This window comes from Gopherus evgoodei, chromosome 6 (assembly GCF_007399415.2).
Source record: "Gopherus evgoodei ecotype Sinaloan lineage chromosome 6, rGopEvg1_v1.p, whole genome shotgun sequence".
NCBI lineage: Eukaryota > Metazoa > Chordata > Testudines > Testudinidae > Gopherus > Gopherus evgoodei.
In genome coordinates this window covers 63,543,062-63,562,236 of record NC_044327.1, presented here as the reverse complement: position 1 = coordinate 63,562,236, position 19,175 = coordinate 63,543,062, and the positions used below count along the sequence as shown (strand labels likewise).

Genomic DNA, 19,175 nt, shown 5'->3' with positions numbered 1-19,175 from the left:
TCTATGGAGGACTCCCAGGACATCCTTGTGTACATTAACAAACTTTTCTGCCAAGCCCCCACTGCATAGGCTCTATTAATTTTTATCCTTTATCCCTCTTCTACCATATAACAAAGTAAATGAGACCTCATCTCGTACCACTGTGCAGTATCAAAGCAAAATGCATGCTTACCAGAGCTTGCCTGGAATGCTGGGATTGGCTAGACCCCTCCAGAGTCAAAAATAGGCACTGGCTTGCCACGCCACGAGACGACCCTGTCGCATGTCCCACTTCCTCCTCCACTTCGTCTACCATTTTGTCCTCCGGGTTGACTCCACAGGTTGTTGCCTCCAGTCCCCTGAAGTATCCATGGGGCTTCTGGTGGTGGCACTGCCCAGGATGGTGTGCAGCTCCTCATAGAAGCAGCATTTCTTTAGTACTGCACCAGAACAATGGTTGATGTCCCTTGCCTTCTGCTACGCCCACCTCAGCTCCTTGATCTTAGCATAGCACTGCAGTGTGTCTCTCTCATGTCCCTTCTTCTACATGCCACGAGCAACCTGCCCGTAGATATCAAAGTTCCTACGGCTTGAGCAAAGCTGCAACTGCACAACCTCCTCTCCCCACAGACCTAGCAGATCCAACAGCTCTGGTGTACTCCATGAGGGAGTGCGTCTGTTGTGGAAAGCCAGCAGGATCAGCTGGGAAGATGTGTGAACAGTCCATGCTGAGCAAATGGAAAGAGGAATTTCAAAAATTCACGGGCCTTTAAATGGGGGAGAGGTGTATGCAGGGCAGCAGAGTTCAAGCTGCTGACCAGAGAGGTCATGATGGGTATTGTGGGACACCTTCTGAAGGCCAGTTAGGGTGACAGAAACAAGCACAGTGTCTACACTATTGCTGTGTCGCTCAAACTACATTGCAAAAAGATCCGTGCCTATCATCAAGGTGGTTTCATTTTGTCGTCATAGCGAGGAGTTACATGGTCAGATGAGCACTTCAGTGCATGTACACCACCACTGTTTTGTCGACAAAAGTCAGCTTTCATCGACAAAACTGTGTAGCGTAGACAAGGCCTGAGTAGAACCTGGTCAGATGGCAGATTGAGATCAGCTACACGCTCCCTTTGGGCTACAAAGGAACTGCAGGATTTAGGAGTCTCCACAAATTTGGTAGAGCATGGAATGGCAGGGTACAAATTGTCCCATGGAAGCTTGCAGAGGTAGCGAGAGGATCATTTTTATTTATGGTCACCATCTAGTTTTCTTTACATTCTTTTAAAAACACAATACAGTACCACGTGTTGTGGGAATGTCTTCTGGTTAAACATGCAGACAGAAGTTGACACTAGAATTAAAATAATTTTGGACTTGAGCAATCAAACATCAGCCAAGAACTACGTTAGAATATTTACCCTTGAACTTGGGCCTCTCTCCAGCATAATGTTCATGGTTTCTGAGAGCAGCCACAAGCGAATGATTTTACAGATGAAAATAAATCATGGCACTGACTAGAACAATAATGTTCTGACTTCTTTGACCTAGCAGCAAAAGGGTTACTTTCACCACAGGGACCAACTACCTGAGTTTAAAGAAATCTGAGCTCCATTTAGAAACATTTGACTTAAGGAACTCCAAGGCGCAGGGGCCAGTCCAGACCTCCTTCCCCTTCCTGCACCCCCTTAACTCTTTCTCCACCTTATTTTCCCCCTGCTTTCATACTCTCCTTCCTGCCTTGTGTGTGTTTCCTCCCATAAATTGCAAAGCATTAAATCATTTGATTTCACAGTTTAATATTAAGGTTGTTGCATATATATATATATATATATTTTAACGGTATGCTGTACATTACACATGGTAACTTTAATTTTAGAAAAGAAAACAACCCAAAATTATTTGTCTATTGTAATTTTTCTATTGAAAAGTAAAAAATTAAAAAACCTTAATAAAAACCAGACAGTAATTAAATCAAATGGATCAGTGTACACAGAAGAGCTCTACCAACCCTTCACAATTAAAATCCTCCTCCCTTGATCCATCCAATCCATTAAGGAAAGTAGATAAGAGACTTGTACCCTGCACTGTAAGGCAACAGAACAGGGTTCTGTTCATGCTGATCCCAGTTTTGTTTTATAATCCTAAACCCATTCTTTACACACACTCCACTCAGCTGTCTATCTGATGCTGCCAGCTACTCTAGTTGTTGCTGAGCAGTTGTAGTCAACATTGTCTGTGTTGGACACTGTCCTAGGTCACTAAGGAATTTCAGGAGTTCTTCAGCGGCTAGGAAAATCCCAAGGGGACTGGAGCAAGACTTCTTTTGCAGACCTTAGACAGGCCTGACTGATCACATTTCAAAGTTAGACAACTGGTATTTAGTCATTTCGAAGTGTTCAGCAAAGCTGACTATCAGCCTCCATACAGCTTTAGTACCTGGTCAGTCAGCAGGGGTCTCCCGCAGGTATTTGTTTTGGTAGACAACATAAATGATGAGAGATTCATAGCCAATAAGAAGTTTCACCCTGTTGTCAGAGTCCCTGACATCATAAATATCACATAATGAATAAATAGGACCTGATCCTCAGCTTTACTAGGGACACCTTGTGTAACTCTATTGGTGCAAAGCAGCACAAAGCTAGTGTGCTAAAAAACCACTGTAGCAGCTCCTACATCACAGCCTGCTAGTTGGTTGGTGTAGGATGCATGGCCAGAGCTTCCCATTGTCTTGGTGAGTCGTAGCTGCCATAACAGCCCTTGAAGGCTACTGTATTGGCTGTATTTTAGAGCAACCCAAAGGCTGCTTTAATACAGATGCACTGGGTCTGTCTGTGGCAAAGGCCTAGGATCAGGGAAGCATGAAAGTAGCTAATAGGGCCACCAGAGCTACAGGCGGTGTAGAGGCAGAGGGCCCTATGGGGCTCTGATGGGTTTAGAGTGCATATACTTTTTTCTCCCCATGGGGGCAAATCCCCTTCTCAGCAAGTTGATGTTGTGAGGGAGTACATATGGAGAACTCCTCCCCAATTTCACCTCTCTTTGGTTTTACCACACGATAGGCTGATGTGGCCTGATGGTGCATAGCATTTTTTATATATGTTCAAAGCACTGTACAGACGTAACTAATTCTCATAACACCTTTGTCAGAAAGTATTAGTCTCATTTTACAGAGAAGGAAACTGAGGCAGCAGGAGAAATTGCTTCTCTGAAGTCACGCAGCAAGTCAGTGAGTGGCACAGCCACGATTAGAACACAGGATCTCCTAACATCCAACTGCTATTGGACAGATACTGTGCCAAGGATCAAATCCTACTGTTTTTTCTCCTCAGCAAGGGACAAGTGATTTTGATCAGAAGTTCACAGTCACCACTTGCACAGAACAAGTGATTTCAGAGAATGAAACTGACACAGAAATGGGTATTAAAAAGTATTAAAATACCCAAATGTCATTCTTCCCCTTTCATTAGAAACAGCAAAGACATTACTACTGGATTAATACTTCCTTCACTCCCGATCAACATTACACAAGTGCACTTAAATCTGACTTAATCAAACAATTGAATCATGGGCATTAATCCTATCATGTAAAGGAAAAACACATACTAGTGTAAATCCGTTTTAATAAATCTGGGAAAATATGCCTAAGAACTGGGACACTGGAAGTGTTTTAAACTTAAATAACTCAAAATGATTTAACTTCTAAAATGTCTCCCTTTCCAACATGAATGCATGATTCTTATCTCTAAGAGAGACCAGGTGGGTGAGGTAATATCTTTTAGCTAATGTCTCTTTCATCAACAGAAAAGCTTTTGAGCTACAGAGAGCAATTCTTTAGGTACATCTTATCTCTTAAGATCTTCACACAGTCTCCCAAGTTCCATCTCTCTATGCATCACTTTGCCAGTTTTTTCTTTAAGACTTGAACAAAAAAACAAGTTTAGTCAAAAGAAATTGAGAGTGTTTATTTTAATATGCATCTACCCATTTGGTCAAGATGCATCATTAGAAAATATATGCTTTTTAACAATTGCAAACATGGCAAAAGTAGAGCACCCACATTTTGAGAGTCTTATTTCCTAAAATAGCAGCATATATTTTGTAGGGTGCTGAATGTATTTCCCTGGTTTTGTAACACTGGTAAGTATTTCTAACATATTTATATTTTTGATATAAAGATTGTTATTAATAGAATAGCCTTCCTTACAGGATGTTATCCTGTATAGCTTCTGTTGGCTCTCAGTAGCTGCCACTGGTAGTACTACCCTATTTATTATTTGTGTCCAGTAGCAGTTACAACATGTGAGGAGCTGTACAAACTTAAAGGAAGACACAGTATCTGCCCAGTAGAGCATACAATACAAAGAGAAGCCAGACAAACAGAAATGAGTAGGGGAAAGTGGCATATAATAAATAAGGAGATCAAGGTGATGATTTGCCACATCTTGATAATACTGCTGAAAACATACAGGTGTTAAGTAACAACAATAATGCCTTTATGGGAAACTCTTACCACCATCTTTTCTGTGGGTTAGTTTCTCAAAAGAAGGTTTCTCTCTCTTACTTGAGATGAGTAGGACAACTGATTTACCTTCTTCAATTTAATCAATCGATTTAACTGTCTTTATGCATGTCTTTCATCATTCCAATAGCTCTAGTGTGTCTCACTTGTTCTTTCGTTCTTCCATATTGCTTGCTGTTGCCTGTATTTCGACTCCTGGAAAATCTTCTCCACTTGTTTAGCAAAGCCAGGACTATCTTCTTCCAGTGCATTAATGGCTTGCAGGACACAAGGAGTCTTCTCCCTTGGCAGTGGATTATTCAGTGGCCTCAGTGGTATAACAGAGTTATATTTATGCTGTTTGTTAAGAGCGTTCATCAGGGAGGCATAAGACTGGAACTCACACCAAGCCTCACTCAAGAAATGTTCTGTCAAGAGAATAATAGTCCATGCTGACCTATTCACAGCATCATTTAAGTTTTGTAAGAAATGTCTACCACTAGGCATTTCAGCAAAGATTATTCCAGGTTTAATACAAAATTTATTTTGTAGCAGATGTTGGAGTCGGCTGGCTTCAGCTGCATCATTCTGAGCATGCAGAATCACAAACTTGTAAAACACATCCTCAGGATCCTCATCACTGCTGTGAATTTCTGAAACTTTTGTAGAGATCCTTTCTATGTCAAGAGACAGGCCACACAATTCATGATTTTGCTTGAAGTCTCTCTGACCTGCACTCACATTGGTACCCTTTTCTGTGTTGTTTGGTAGAGGGGAAGGATTTCTTTTGGAGTTAGTGTTTCCCATTATGATAAATGTACACGTCAGAAGATGTATTCACGTGGTTAACATCTACTCATTTCATTCTAAAAAACAAAAAGTAAAAAGCTGTTGAACCTTATGACAACCTAAAAAAAGCATTCATAGCAATCTAGAAATAACCTGAACCGTCTGAATTGGGCTATTATACATCTTAATGAAAGACAACAAAAATGCTGAAAGGGACCTGGTAGCAAAAGTGGACAATAAATTACATGAGCGAGCAATACGATATTTCAGCAAAGAAAAAGATGATTTTAGGCTACAGTAGGAGCATGTCATGGAACAGGGAGTTAACTGTCCAACTATACTATATACACCTCAGCGAAGATTACATCTTGAATACTGTGTTCACCTTAAAGATGTCAGCAAATTGCAGTAAACTGATAGAAGAGCAAGAGTCCATGCATTATACAGTACATTAGATCTAAATTATGCAACAAGGCTCCCCCCATAAATGCACTGAACTCTGCAGAAAACCAGGAATTATATGTGACAATGATTAGTTGATTATAAAGCCATTTGCTAACCTTCAATTTTATTGAAATTCCAAAAATATTCCCACAAAGTTCTCTTTCTGTAGATTCATGCAACGCAAATAGAGATTTAGGGTCTGATTCCCTTCCCAAGGAAGTCAATGAAAAGCTTCCAGTAGACTTCAATGGAAGTTGATTTAGACCCCCATAGCCACATAATTATATTATACATATGGCCTTGTAGAAGAGCTATAAAAATGTTTAAAGAACTAGAAGAAGTGACTTAGGAGGAAAGATGCAAGTATGCACAGACTGATGAAACAATAAATGAAGGAGACCACATCATAACACAATTTATAAACATATGATGATGAGTAAAAAACAAGGAGGGAGTGGAATTGTTTAGAATGGGTAAAAATGGTTTGATGCCTGGTGATCAAATGAAATTAAGAACAAAACAATTTAGGCTTGATATCAAAACAAAAAACCTTCTGGTTGTGAAAGCTATTAATTTATGAAATAGTCTCTGCAAGGAAGTGGTGGTGGACTCTTTGCTAGTCTGACTTTAAAACTGAATTAGATAAAGCACTATGAATTGTTTGGGATCAGTCCTGTATTGGCTAGCATTTTACTATTTAATTTAGTAGATCTTCCCCATTTCTAACATCTATGAACTGGCACAATGAAAGCAAAGGGAAACTGGTAACCTTTTTGTACTTCTAAAAATGATTGAGTTTTCATCATTGATGCATATGAATAAATAATTAAAAAAAAAACCAGATACTATTATGCAGAACATTTTTAGTTAAAGCGTTGTACAAAGCATTAGCTATTCATTTGGAACATAAGACGTGTGATTCAATTTGTGTGCTCCAATAAAGGGGCATCCATATTACTTTAGTGACACAAGTCATGATGTTCTACGAACGATACAGTGACTGCTGACAGAGCCCTAGCAGAATGGCACTGAAGGGGATCAAGAAATCTGTGCATGTAAAGTGATTATTATCTATTAATAGTATAGCACTAATGAAAATTAAGGGGTATATGGCAATTATTAAATAGTTCTGAAACACATCTCTTTACATGTAGATTAGTGTCTAAAAACCTTGATACCTTTTCTGGGATTTTAATGAAATTAAATTAATCCAAGGTGGACTACTAGTTTGTATATCTATTGATTAAAATGCTTCCCTATTTATTTCGATAAGTGAATGCCTGTACTGACAAAAGCATCATAAAGCGCACATATTATTGCAATAATACAACACTACCGTGAATTAAATAGATTAGCTTTATTGTCATCTTATGTTTTGTGACAAAGTTCCTCCTCTACCTTGGTGGGTCCTGTGCTTATTTGGCAGATTTGCTCACCTCAGTGATCTTCCCCACAGTCTGGATCAACTCCTCCTGTGTCTGATCAGGAGTTGGGAGGTTTGGAGGGAACCGGGGCCCACCCTCTACTCCGGGTTCCTGCCCAGGGCCCTGTGGATTGTAGCTGTCTACAGTGCCTCCTGTAACAGCTGCATGACAGCTACAACTCCCTGGGCTACTTCCCCATGGCCTCCTCCAAACACCTTCTTTACCCTCACCACAGGACCTTCCTCCTGGTGTCTGATAACGCTTGTACTCCTTAGTCCTCCAGCAGCACACTCTCTCACTCTCAGCTCCTTGGGCCTCTTGCTTCCAGCTCCTCACATGCACTTCCTCTCATCTGGCTCCCCCACTCCCTGACTGAAGTGAGCTCCCTTTTAAACCCAGGTGCCCTGATTAGCCTGCCTTGATTGGCTGCAGGTGTTCTAATCAGCCTGTCTGCCTTAATTGGTTCTAGCAGGTTCCTAATTACTTTAGTGCAGCCCCTGCTCTGGTCACTCAGGGAACAGAAAACTACTCATCCAGTGACCAGTATACTTGCCCTCTACCAGACTCCTGTACCCCATTGGCCTGGGTCTGTCACAGTTTGCTTTTTAGAAAATAATATTGTGAAGTGGATCATTTCACCAAGGACCCTATGGCTCCAATCCTATAAACTTTTACCCATGTGAATAGCCCCACTGACATCAAATTAATGAAAAATACTCAAACTGTCATTTCAAAGGATATTTATTCTTGTTTATTAAAATGCTCTAGAAGTTTTAACCCAGCTTTTTTTGCCTTAACAATTTATTTGTCCTCTACAGCACATGTGCAGCCTTGTTAACATTGTTCAGTGCTGAGTAAAGCAATTGTTTTGAAAAGTTGCATGAAAATTGTACAAATTTTGCAAACAAATACAGTATAAGAAAAAAGTTAAACCAGTATTTTGGCCGATCCACCATGAAAGTACCTAAATTAAAAGCAGTTTGATCATGCATTGCCCATACCTTGCTGTATTATTTTTTTTTAAAGTGCTTATATTCGCTTTCTTTTCTTTACAATATTAGAACAGATTTTATTGTAGCTGGAACAGCACCACCTTGTGACACACACTTACAACAGAGCATCAGCATATACATCATCCTTTATATTAAATGTATGTCAAGATGTTTTGTAGAATACATGGCCAAAATGATCCATTCCATTTCAATGAGCAGAGGAGTCTGAGCTCCAGCAGATCGTCTCCTAAGACACAAAGGGCCTGATTCTGTTTTCACACTGTTTTTACAGTGGTATAATTCCACTGATCTCAGTAGAGTTTCTCTTGATTTACGTTGGTATTAACAGAATCAGGTCCAGATGATGTGAGGCCACAGCTCTGGGTATTTTCTCCTTCCCTTGGCCAGAAGAAAACTACTCTCCTGGAATTCTGCACGGGGCAGTGCTCCACTGAGCTTTGAGAGCAAGAGTGGGAAGAGGTAGGGCTGAGTCTCAGCCAGCAGTATCCCTTGAGGAGAGGATGATTTTGTCCAGATTCTCATAACATGATCAGATTATTACTAGTCACTCTTTGGTGAATACATATTTTTGTTGGCAGAGCCCAATAATGAGCATATCTTCACAGGGAGAATGTATCTATGTAATTTCTTATTCTCCCAAATGATTTTTTTGATCAAATTAAAACTTTTAAAGTAAGCACACAGTGCCAGTTTGGTCCCAATTTCTGTAATTTAACTTTTGCCAGAATAACATTTTATCTTTTTAACCTCAGAATGGAGAAGCATTTTAGGAAGGTTTACACGACACTGTCATACTTTTTTCAGTAACACATATCCATGTCCAAAGGTGGCTATGTATGCGTCATTGGGATGGGATGTGTGGTTGGTTTGGTTATTTTTGGGGGGCATGAGGAGGGTTTCAAGGAAAGGAGCATAGAGGGAGGAAATAATTCCTAAATTACTGGAACCCAAACCTGATGGTGTTCAGATGAAGATGTAAAATACACCATTTTGATAAGGTCTTCCCCCACAATTCATGGTCTTACAAGTAAATACATAAAATCCTACAAACAAAAATACAAGCTAAAGGAACTTGCAGAAAAAACTCCTTTCCATTATTTGATTTTGCACTCTTTATATTTTGTGCATCATTTAAACAGGATAGTGCTAGATGCTTCAGAAAAACTTTACCTAAACAATAGATATACTAATCTAGACACCTTGAATTGTGTCTAGAAATAACTAGGAAACCAATACAGTATTCAGAGGAGTAGCATAATGTTCCCCATGCTACTGCTACCATCAAGAAGGCAAGCAACGATAATCTGCACTAGTTGTAGCTTCTGAATCATTAAGGGGGAGTGCTAGATTGAAATGAGAGTATATCATCATTCTCTGTCACAAAGGCAAGGTTTACATCAGAAATTTTGCAGTCACAAATTCTTTTCCAGATGTAGATAAAAATAAGTCTTTGGAATACCAATGCCCCCACAGAATGCAATAGCAAATGGGGATCCCAAAGCACTCTATTGTGAACTTCTTAGAGCTAATAAACTCATTAATGGAGAAAAACTACTCATTCCATACCATCCAGCAGCCAAACAAACAATCTTATTAGTTCCTACAGAAACCAAATATATACATTGCACAGGAGGCGTGACAGAATACAGCCCTGCAGAATCTAGGGAGCAACGTTACTGAGCTTCAATATCCACCAAAGCTGCCCCCCAACTACCAATTTATCTAATGAATCTTTATATGTTGCAGGGACGGAGGTTATTTCAACCATTTGAAATTGTAAAATCCTTAAAGGGATGTAAATCAACTGTGTTTGCATCTGCCCTTCTGAATGAAAATTAGGTTTAAATATACTGGAGTATTGTTTTATTTCCATTGACAATGGAGTTCTGAATTTTCCACAGCCCAGTTTGCAAGTGGAGTTTAGAAAATGCTGGGTTTGAGCCTGACTCAACAGTGCTGTTGGTCGGTCACAAAACTCATAGTAAACGAGGATTTTGAAAATCTCAGGTTCCTAGACTTGCTATGCACTACATGTCTTAACAACAGGCAACATGGAGCAACCATCTCAGTGTAAAATGAAATTTGTCTTTGCTATATGAAATCTTTTTAACATGCCTATTGTGATATCTAAGCCCCGAACATAAAGTGTTGCATGCTTATCATCTTCTTTTCAGTAAGTGGTTAGCACAATTCATCCCATTACCACTTTCTAAACACTTTTATTTGTGGTCATTATTTGGAAGCAGAAAAAATCAAGTTATATATTACATAATATATCTAGGGTCAGAAGGATTTGTGCATATCTTCTCTGAATTTCACCAGATAGCAATATTTAATTTTTAATGCTAATTAATAATTTGTTAATTATTTTAATAGATTAAAAGAATCATTCTACTCTCACCACAACTCTCACACACTGGGTTGAGTGGCCAGGACAAACTCCCTTTCAGGGTTTCCTTTAGTTTCAATAAAAATGAAATATAGCTAGGCTTGACAGAATATTGTTTTCATAATGTCAATGGATAATATTGTTTATTTTTAAGCATTTTCAAATGTTTATTTAACTTTTCACAGTTTCAGGAAATTACAGGGATCAGATATTTATTAAATGATAGTAGATGTTGAGATTCAAATAGTTAAAGCTTTACAAACTGTTATAACAAACTGTCAGCATCATGTCAAATAATACAAAGTAAATCATACCTATTTTTACTTCATACCTGTTTGAATTCATTCACTAATCCATTTGTGACAACCCTAATTTAAAAGACTAAATCACTGGATTTTTTAACCTAATAAAGCTCTCATGGAGTATTTTCCTTCTTTTGCCTATCTGTAAATTTCAGTTATCAATAAAAATGTATTTTCATCAGTTTGAGAGTGTATGGTGAAATCAATGTTTACTGACATTTACCAACAAAAATCTAATCCTTCCAAACCTTACTATACTCTGAACTCGCTCCTGAGAAAGCTGTTTCTAGATGTTTTCTCCCCAATATTCCTCTCACTCCCAAGTCCCTCCTTTCCCAGAGGAGAGGTTTTTAATGTTGTAGACTGGAGATAAGGAGACTATGCTCTAGCTTGATTCTACAGAATGGTGCTCTCTCTGCTTTCACGTACCTTACATTCCTCAGAGTAAACTTAAAAATCACACTTCGATCTGAAAAATTGTACCTCCTATTGTTACAAGTAACACCAAAAGAGCTATAACTGATAGATTTTTGGGAGAGAAAAAATACTTAGTTAAATTACAAAAGACTGTCAAATGCTCAAAGTAACCCCTGGGTCCCAATGTTTTCCCTGTATAGTGAATTTCTGTCTTTTGTTTCCAATCTTTCACACATCAAAAAAGGAAAGGAAAAAATTTAAATACAAATTAATTGTCAACCTTCCAGAACAGGCAAGGGACTCAGGGATGTCTGTACTGCTTGAAACTACTTTTAACTCATTTTTGGAACTGACTACATTTTAAGTTGACAGTGTCCCTTTAAGTTTTAGTTTTTAGTTTTAAACTAATAAAAACTAGTAAGTTCTTATGTTGTGAAAATGGAGATTCAATCATGTTTTTAAACAAAATGTTATATGAATGTCTTAATATTTAATCTTAAGCATAATTTGCAGAACCTAAGCAGACACCTGCACGGCCACACCAGCAAGCTGCCATAAATTTAAATTTGCAATGTTCTTCAGCTTTGACCCCGGGCATTACACCTCTTAGACACAGTGGTACAAGCAGATTTTAACTCTTACTGGTATGGCGACTCGTAGGAGGGACACAAAGGGGGCACCAGCTAAAGGTGCGGGGGACGTGACCTCCCCATGTGACTCCTCCCTGCCCCGCCCCAGCCTGGGACGCCTGCACTCTCCCTATCCCACGTTACCTCAGGGACTGGGATCTGCACCAGCTCCTGCTGGCATTTGGCTGCTCTTCCTGAGCAGGCTCCTGAGCCACTCCCGGATGCTGCCCAGTGCAGCACAACAGCTGCCTGGGAGATTGCAGGGTTCTCCCAGGCAGCGTGACTGGAAGAGAAACGGAAACGGCCCCAGCCCTTCCTCTCCCTCCCGGACTGGTGGGGCACTTAAACCTGGGAAGGGTCACATGACCCTTTGTGCCCCTACCACCAGTCACCTTTCCTGTCAAATTTATACCGGTGGATGTGGATATCCGCGGAGAGAAATCTGTGTCTGCTGAACTGCAGGGATCTCCCGAGAACCACATCAGCGAAAGGAACAGAAGGTGGGGCTGGCCAACAGCCCCACACCGGCAGCTCCTCCGATGCAGCTGTACCGCCCCACAGCCCCTCCAAACAGCTACATCTGTCTGGAGTCTATACAGCCCTGCTGGAGGGGACAGGGTTGGGGGCGATACAGCAGCGCCGGAGGGGCTGCCTGCGTGGGGCTGCGCGGTGACCCCATGTTCTGCTCCTTTCACCACTGTGATTCCCAGGATGGCCTGCGGGGCTCAGCAGATACTGAATGCGTCGTTCTGGTATGGCGTGCTGGCAATAGATGTCTTATTTTCCTGACCATACCGGCTTATTTGCAGCACTGCTTATGCCCATTACACGTGGACTCGCGTTTGATCTCAGGTGTTAATACATGTTTTAATACTTTTCGAGCTAGATTCCTCCACCAAGCTAGTACAGGGAGGTATATTTTACACCTCTGTTCCCCCCCGGAGCAGTCACCCAGAGTGAGGACAGGCAGTGCTTTTGCCACCTACCATCCTCAACGATTGAGCTGGAGAACACACCTTTAAATTGCCGTCCGGGGGAGGGCTGTTGAGCGTTGTTTTTCCACCAGCGCACCTCTTAGCCAGCCGGCTACACTCTCTTTTACTCTTCTCCTCGCCACTGCACCCTGCTTCCAGCAGAACAGCAGCCTCCACCCAGGATTATATTGGCAGAGACCTCCAGCCGATCTGTGCCAGGATTCCTCCCCCCAGACAGATGTTTCTGGGCAAAGAAACGGAGCAAGTTAGTGAAGCCTCTTGTGCCTTGCCTCCGTAGTAGTGAGGGGGCAGCTGGGCTCAGGGGGGCTCTAGACATTTCGCTGCCCCAAGCAGGGCGTCATGCCGCGGGGGGGCGCTCTGACGCTCGCTGGTCCCGTGGCTCCGGTGGACCTTCCGCCGGCGTGAGGACCAGCGGACCCTCCCCGGCAAGCCGCTGAAGGCACCCTGCCTCCGGCCCTCCCGGCGACCGGCATAGCGCCCCCCGCGGCTTGGCGTGCTGGGGCCTGGAGCCGCCCCTGGCTAGGCTGTCCGCGGCGCGGAAGAAGGCTGGGCTGAGACCTGTCTCGGGGGCTGAGGCTCTAGGGGCCGGCTCGCGTCTCAGCGCAGAGAGGCGGGGGGCAAGGGGGGAGCCGCAGGGCAACCGGTGCGGGACGGGCAGGGGGAAGCGGCCGGGGCCAGGAAGGGAGGGAGCAGCGGGGCCGCGCAGGGTCTGACCGGGCGTCGCGTGGGGCTGCAGCTCAGGGGAAGCGGCTAGGCCCAGGCTCCAGGCGGGTCTCCCCCCGGGAAAGGAAGCGCCACGGGCAGAGTCTGGGCTGGGCCGCCCCGCCCCGCCGGAGTCACTCACTGGGCTGAGGCCGCTCGTCCTTCCCTGCAGGCGGACACGGTAGCAGGAGTCTGGCGAGGGGCCGGGGCGGGGCTCGGCTACTGCTTTTCCCATCCGCTCCGGGGAACAAACAGCCGCGTGTGACTGGCAGGACCCCGCCCAGTCACGCCGAGCGCTGCTGGCGGCAGCCGCCCGCCTCAGCGGAGGAGCGGACTCGGGCCCCGCGCCGGGCTGGCTGAGCCGCGAGGCGGGCGGCCACGTGAGCCAGGCCCCCGCCTGCGTTCTCTGTGTTTCATAAAGGGCGCATTGCAAAGCGGCTAGAACACAAGCGCGCACAAGAACATCCCCTGGTAACGCGAGAGAATTAAAAGTCTCCCGGCCCCCCCCGTTTGGAAAAGCGACAAACCCGCAGAAGAGCTCAGTGTGGTGGAAGCGTGTCTCTTTCACCCACCCGAGCCGGGCCAGTAACAGATATCGCCTCACCCCTCTTTGCTCATCCTGCTTCAAGGCATAAGCCAACCTTTGGAGGCATTCAGCTTTCGTCGTAGGGGATGTTATTGCATCCGCTTCCATTGCAGGGGTTCTTTCACCTTCCTCTGTAGCATCCAGCACTAGCCACCGCTGTAACCCAATGAGAGCGCACTGGGCTAAATGAACCTCTGGGCTGAGTGGCAGTGGTTATGGAGTAGGCTCCGAAAAGCTACTTAGACGTTATTCCATTTTCAGGCACCACTGTGACCCACAAAACTGCTCCGCTGCTGCATAATCCTGTGGGCTGCTAAAGTCACTCAGCCCCTATGGTTTTGCCTCTGGGCACGCGCTCTGCAGCCTGACCTAAGGTGGCTGGGCACCTGTCTCTTGCCTGAGGACTGCATCCTGCTGCCACACTTGAGCCATTCAGATGCCTATCTCCAGCTAAACCCCAGAGCAATACACAAACTGGGAAAGAAGCATTTAGTCCTATAAATCATATGGGGAGGCCCAATCCCCTAGGCCACTTCTGAGCATGCTACCAGATTGGATTCCTCACCTAAATTTTACACAACAGCCAGGACTCATGGGTGGAGATAACTATCCCAGTTAGCATCATGGCTAGAGTAGTTGCCCAGACTATAGGAGCCCGCTAGTTCAAGACCCCCTTTGCCCAAAGAAGAGGCATTTGAATAGGGATGTAGCCTCTCTCAGATCAAGTTAAATATTAATGGGGCAGACAAAGAATTATTCTATAGCCTAGTGGTTAGAGTACTCATCCGGGGGTACCAAGCCTCTTCATATACCTTCTCCCCAAGTTGATGGATCTCTAGCAGATCAAGGCACTTATCTCAGAGAGTGGCAGGACTTAGGCCACAGCTGTATCATCAGCACCTCCCCTGGGCAAATGTAGGCAGCTCTTCTCTTAGCATGTTAGCTTTGTGGATTGTATTCTTGGGTGCCTGCCTCTCCATATTCATTGTTAGGCAGTTCAGCTACCCAAGCTCTGTGGCTCATAGTGTTATACTGGTGGAGGAGTGGTGCTCTATGTGAAAAAAAGCATAAAACAAGTAAGTAAAAATCCTAAATGAATCAAACAGTACCATGGCATCTCCATGGGTAGAAATGCTATGCTTGACTAATAATAAAAGTAGGAACATACTACTGACCACCTGCCCTGGATAACAACAGACTATGAAATGCTCAGGGAAATTAGAGGCTACAAAAAATAGAAAACCCAATAATAATAATGCAGGATTTCAACTATTCCCATATTTTCTGGGAACAAGCCACCTCTGGACAGGATGCAGAGAAAATTTCTAGACACCATGAATATGCTTCTTGGAGCAACTGTTGGGATTCCCTCTGAGATCTTTTCCATTCATCTTATCTAGAACACCTTGTCCAGTTCTGGGATCCAAAAAACTCAGACTGCACATTTAGTCACTCAGGTTCTTTTATTTGGCAGACAGCAAAGCTACACTTGAGCAGACTCAAGCACAGGGGGTGGGTACGGGGACATACCACACATCCAAAGTTACACAGCAAACCTCTTCCATTATATGTATTTACACATTACATTTACTACATATTGCATCATATTTTTGGATTGGCATGGTTATTTTGTAGGAACTAATCCCTGGGGAACATGCTCTTTCCATGCTCAATTCACTCTTTACCTCTTATCTACATTCCTAACTTAAATTTGTCCATTGTGAGTAAATAGTAAACTGGATGCTCTCCCTTGTATCTTAGCTGGCTCAGACATTTGGTCTTTTTAGCCTACTGACATTTACTTTCCTTAGTTAGCACAAATGTTCTGTTTTCAGCCTAATCATCTGTTTACCTCCGTAATTCTATCCTCTGAGAAATGAGGCCTCCCTCCAAGTGTGAATTACATAGCCTAGTCTCAGCTACAGCAGCTAGTCCCGGAATCCTTTAGGAGAGAGGCAGTTCTTGATTTAGTCCAAAGTGGAACACAGGATCTGGTTCAAGAGGTGAATTATTGCTGAACCACTCAGTAATAACCATAATGTAATTAAATTAGGGCTATCAAGTGATAAAATTAATCATGATTAATCACGCTGTTAAACAATACTAGAATACCATTTATATAAATATTGTTGATATATTCCACATTTTCAAATATATTGATTTCAATTACAACACAATACAATGTATTATAAATTTGCACTGTAAAAAAAAATAGTAATTTTCAATTCGCTTAGTACTATACTGCAATCTCTTTATCATGAGAGTTGAACTTACAAATGTAGAATTATCTACAAAAAATAAATGCATCCAAAAATAAAACAGTGTAAAACTTTAGCGCCTACAGGACCACACAGTCCTACTTCTTGTTCAGCCACTCGCTCAGACAAAAGTTTGTTTACATTTGCAGGAGATAATGCTGCCCACTTCTTGTTTACAATGTCATCTAACTAGTATCAGGCAAATTTGTTGAAACTATCATCAAGAACAGAATTACGAGACCCATAGATGAACACGATTTGTTGGGGAAGAGTCAACATGGGTTTTGTAAAGGGAAATCATGCCTCACCAATCTATTAGAATTCTCTGAGGGGATCCATAACTATATGGACAAGGGTGATCCAACTGATACAGTGTGATGATGTGAAGGCCAAGACTATAACAGGGTTTAGTGAAGAACCAGATAAGTTCATGGAAGATAGCCATTGATGGACCTATCAGCTAGGATGGGCAGGGATGGTATCCCTAGCCTCTGTTTGCCAGAAGCTGGGAATGGGAGACAGGGGATGGATCACTTGATTACGTGTTCTTTTCATTCCTTCTGTGGCACCTGGCATTGGCCACTGTTGGAAGAAAGATACTGGACTAGATGGACCTTTGGCAGTGAACTTGGACTTCCAGAAAGCCTTTGACAAGGTCCCTCACAAAGGCTCTTAAGCAAGTAATAAGTTGTGGGATAAGAAGGAAAGTCTCCTGTATCAGTAACTGGTTAAAAGATAAGAAACAAAGAACATGAATAAATAGTCAGTTTTCAGAATGGAGAGAGGTAAATTGTCCCCCAAGGATCTGTACTGGGATCAGTGCTGTTCAACATCTTCATAAATGTTCTAGAAAAAGGAGCAAACAGTGAGGTGGCAATGTTTGCAGATGATACAAATTATTCAAGATAGTTAAGTCCAAAGCTGACTGTAAAGAGTTACCAAGGAATGGGCACCAAAATGGCAGGCGAAATTCAGAGAGTCAAGAATAAATAGGACCTCCTTCTCTAAGTGAATCCCACCTTCAGAGAAAGAATTCAGCATTCCTTGTTACTGAGCACTCTGAACTGGCCATCCTAGCCAATCCTTCAGTGGTTACACTGGAATTTGCTAGCTACCACCCAGTGTCAAATCCCCCATTTCTAAGCAAACTGCTAGTTAAGAAAGCGAGTTAACTGGTATGCATAATGAAATAGTGAAGAGATGGCGACCACCCTGCTCTCTCCAAATTATCCAGGCAGTCTGTCTTAGATTCCTGACTGAGTCATAGCATCAGTTTGTTAGACTTCAGCCCATCCTTTCCAACAACAACCTGACTGATCACAGATACCATTTGTTACCTCCGGATGAGATTACTGCAATGCTTTGGACTGAAGCACTGGTTCTGAAAAGACTGGTGCAGGAAAAGAGCAGCTTCACACTTTCAGCAGCATACAAAACCGAAGATATACTACTCATATATGCCACTATTGTAATGACTCCTTATTCAACATCAGGTTAAGTTTAATGTCTCGGTGCTTCAACAACCTCAGCAGCCATGCCACTAAAAGGCGTGCGGTATAGCCACTGTTTGTCAGCGGGAGAGTGCTCTCCCGCCAACAAAAAACTTTAACTCCCAATGAGCAACAGTAGTTTTGTCAGCAGAAGAGCTCTGTTCACACCAGCGCTTTGTGAGCAAAATGTGTATTATTCGGGGGTGTTTTTTCACACTCCTCAACGACAAAACTTGTGTCATTCAGGTTCCAGGGCAGACATGTAGGGCTGGCAGGGACCTAGAGAGTCACCTAGTTAGTCCTTTCTTTCCCCATGGCTCCACTGAGACAGGATTGTGTGTACCTAGACCAAGGGTTCACAAACTGGGGGTTAGGACCCCTCAGGGGGTCACAAGGTTATTACATGGGAGGTCACAAGCTCTCAGCCTCCACCCTAAACCCTGCTTTGCCTCCAGCATTTATAATAGTGTTAAATATATTTTAAAGTGTTTTTAATTTATAAGTGGCAGGGGTCGCACTCTGAAAGGGGTCACCAGTACGAAAGTTTGAGAACCACTGACCTAGACCATCCCTGACAGATGTTTGGATATCTAGTTCTTAAAAACCAATGATGGTGACAAACAGCCTCCCTAGGTAACCTATTCCAGTGCTTAACTATCCTTATAGTTAAAAATATTATATATATGTAACCTAGAAGTCCTTTACTTCTTGTCCTACCCTTGGTGAAGATGAATAACTGATTGCCATCCTCTTTATAACAACCTATTATATATTTTAAAGACTGTTGTCCCCCCTCAGCCTTCCCTTCTCTAGACTTTCTTCATGGGTCATTTTCTAAACAATTACCTCCCATTTCCTTATATAAGACACTCCTGTTAAAACGTCCCAGAATGACATTTCATAACAGCATCACATTGTTATCTCATTCAATTTGTGATCCACTATAACCCCTAGATCCCATTTGATATGTACAGATTAAATATATAACTAGATAATTACATTTAGATAACTATACTATTCTCTAAACCTCATACTTGTGGCGGTATCACAAAAAGGGCAGTCTCTTTGTAAACCAAAACTACACCTTAAACTCCACTCAATCCAATAGGTGCAGGTTACAAAGCCGTGGTGCAGTGCACTCATGATGCATTGCTTAACAAGCAAGCAACCATATTGCACTAATTCAAGTCTCTAAATGGCCTTAAAGTATAGCCTCATATGGAGTGCCTTGCAGTAATCCAATCTCAAATTTAAAGAAATGTG

The 19,175-nt window shown here is 42.6% G+C and overlaps 1 protein-coding gene across 4 annotated transcripts; it reads right to left on the bottom strand.

Annotated features, from left to right (window-relative positions):
- Nucleotides 1–1,199: 1,199 nt before the first annotated feature.
- TICAM2 (toll like receptor adaptor molecule 2) lies at nt 1,200–18,483 on the bottom strand. 4 transcript variants are annotated; one of them, XM_030565771.1, is made up of 3 exons: nt 13,721–13,905; nt 12,868–13,099; nt 1,200–5,340 (listed from the first exon to the last, which is right to left on the bottom strand). In XM_030565771.1, exon 3 carries the CDS (start codon nt 5,279–5,281, stop codon nt 4,628–4,630), a length of 654 nt encoding a protein of 217 aa, XP_030421631.1. In that variant the 5' UTR covers nt 5,282–5,340; nt 12,868–13,099; nt 13,721–13,905; the 3' UTR covers nt 1,200–4,627. The 4 variants fall into 4 exon arrangements, with proteins under 4 accessions (XP_030421631.1, XP_030421630.1, XP_030421632.1 ...); XM_030565770.1 differs by having other exon boundaries at nt 12,898–13,099; XM_030565772.1 differs by lacking the exon at nt 13,721–13,905 and adding an exon at nt 13,591–13,690 and having other exon boundaries at nt 12,898–13,099.
- Nucleotides 18,484–19,175: the final 692 nt, after the last annotated feature.

Coding starts and splice junctions, on each gene's coding strand:
- TICAM2 (XM_030565773.1), bottom strand. CDS start 5,281: ATGGGAAACACTAACTCCAAAAGAAATCCTTCCCCTCTACCAAACAAC.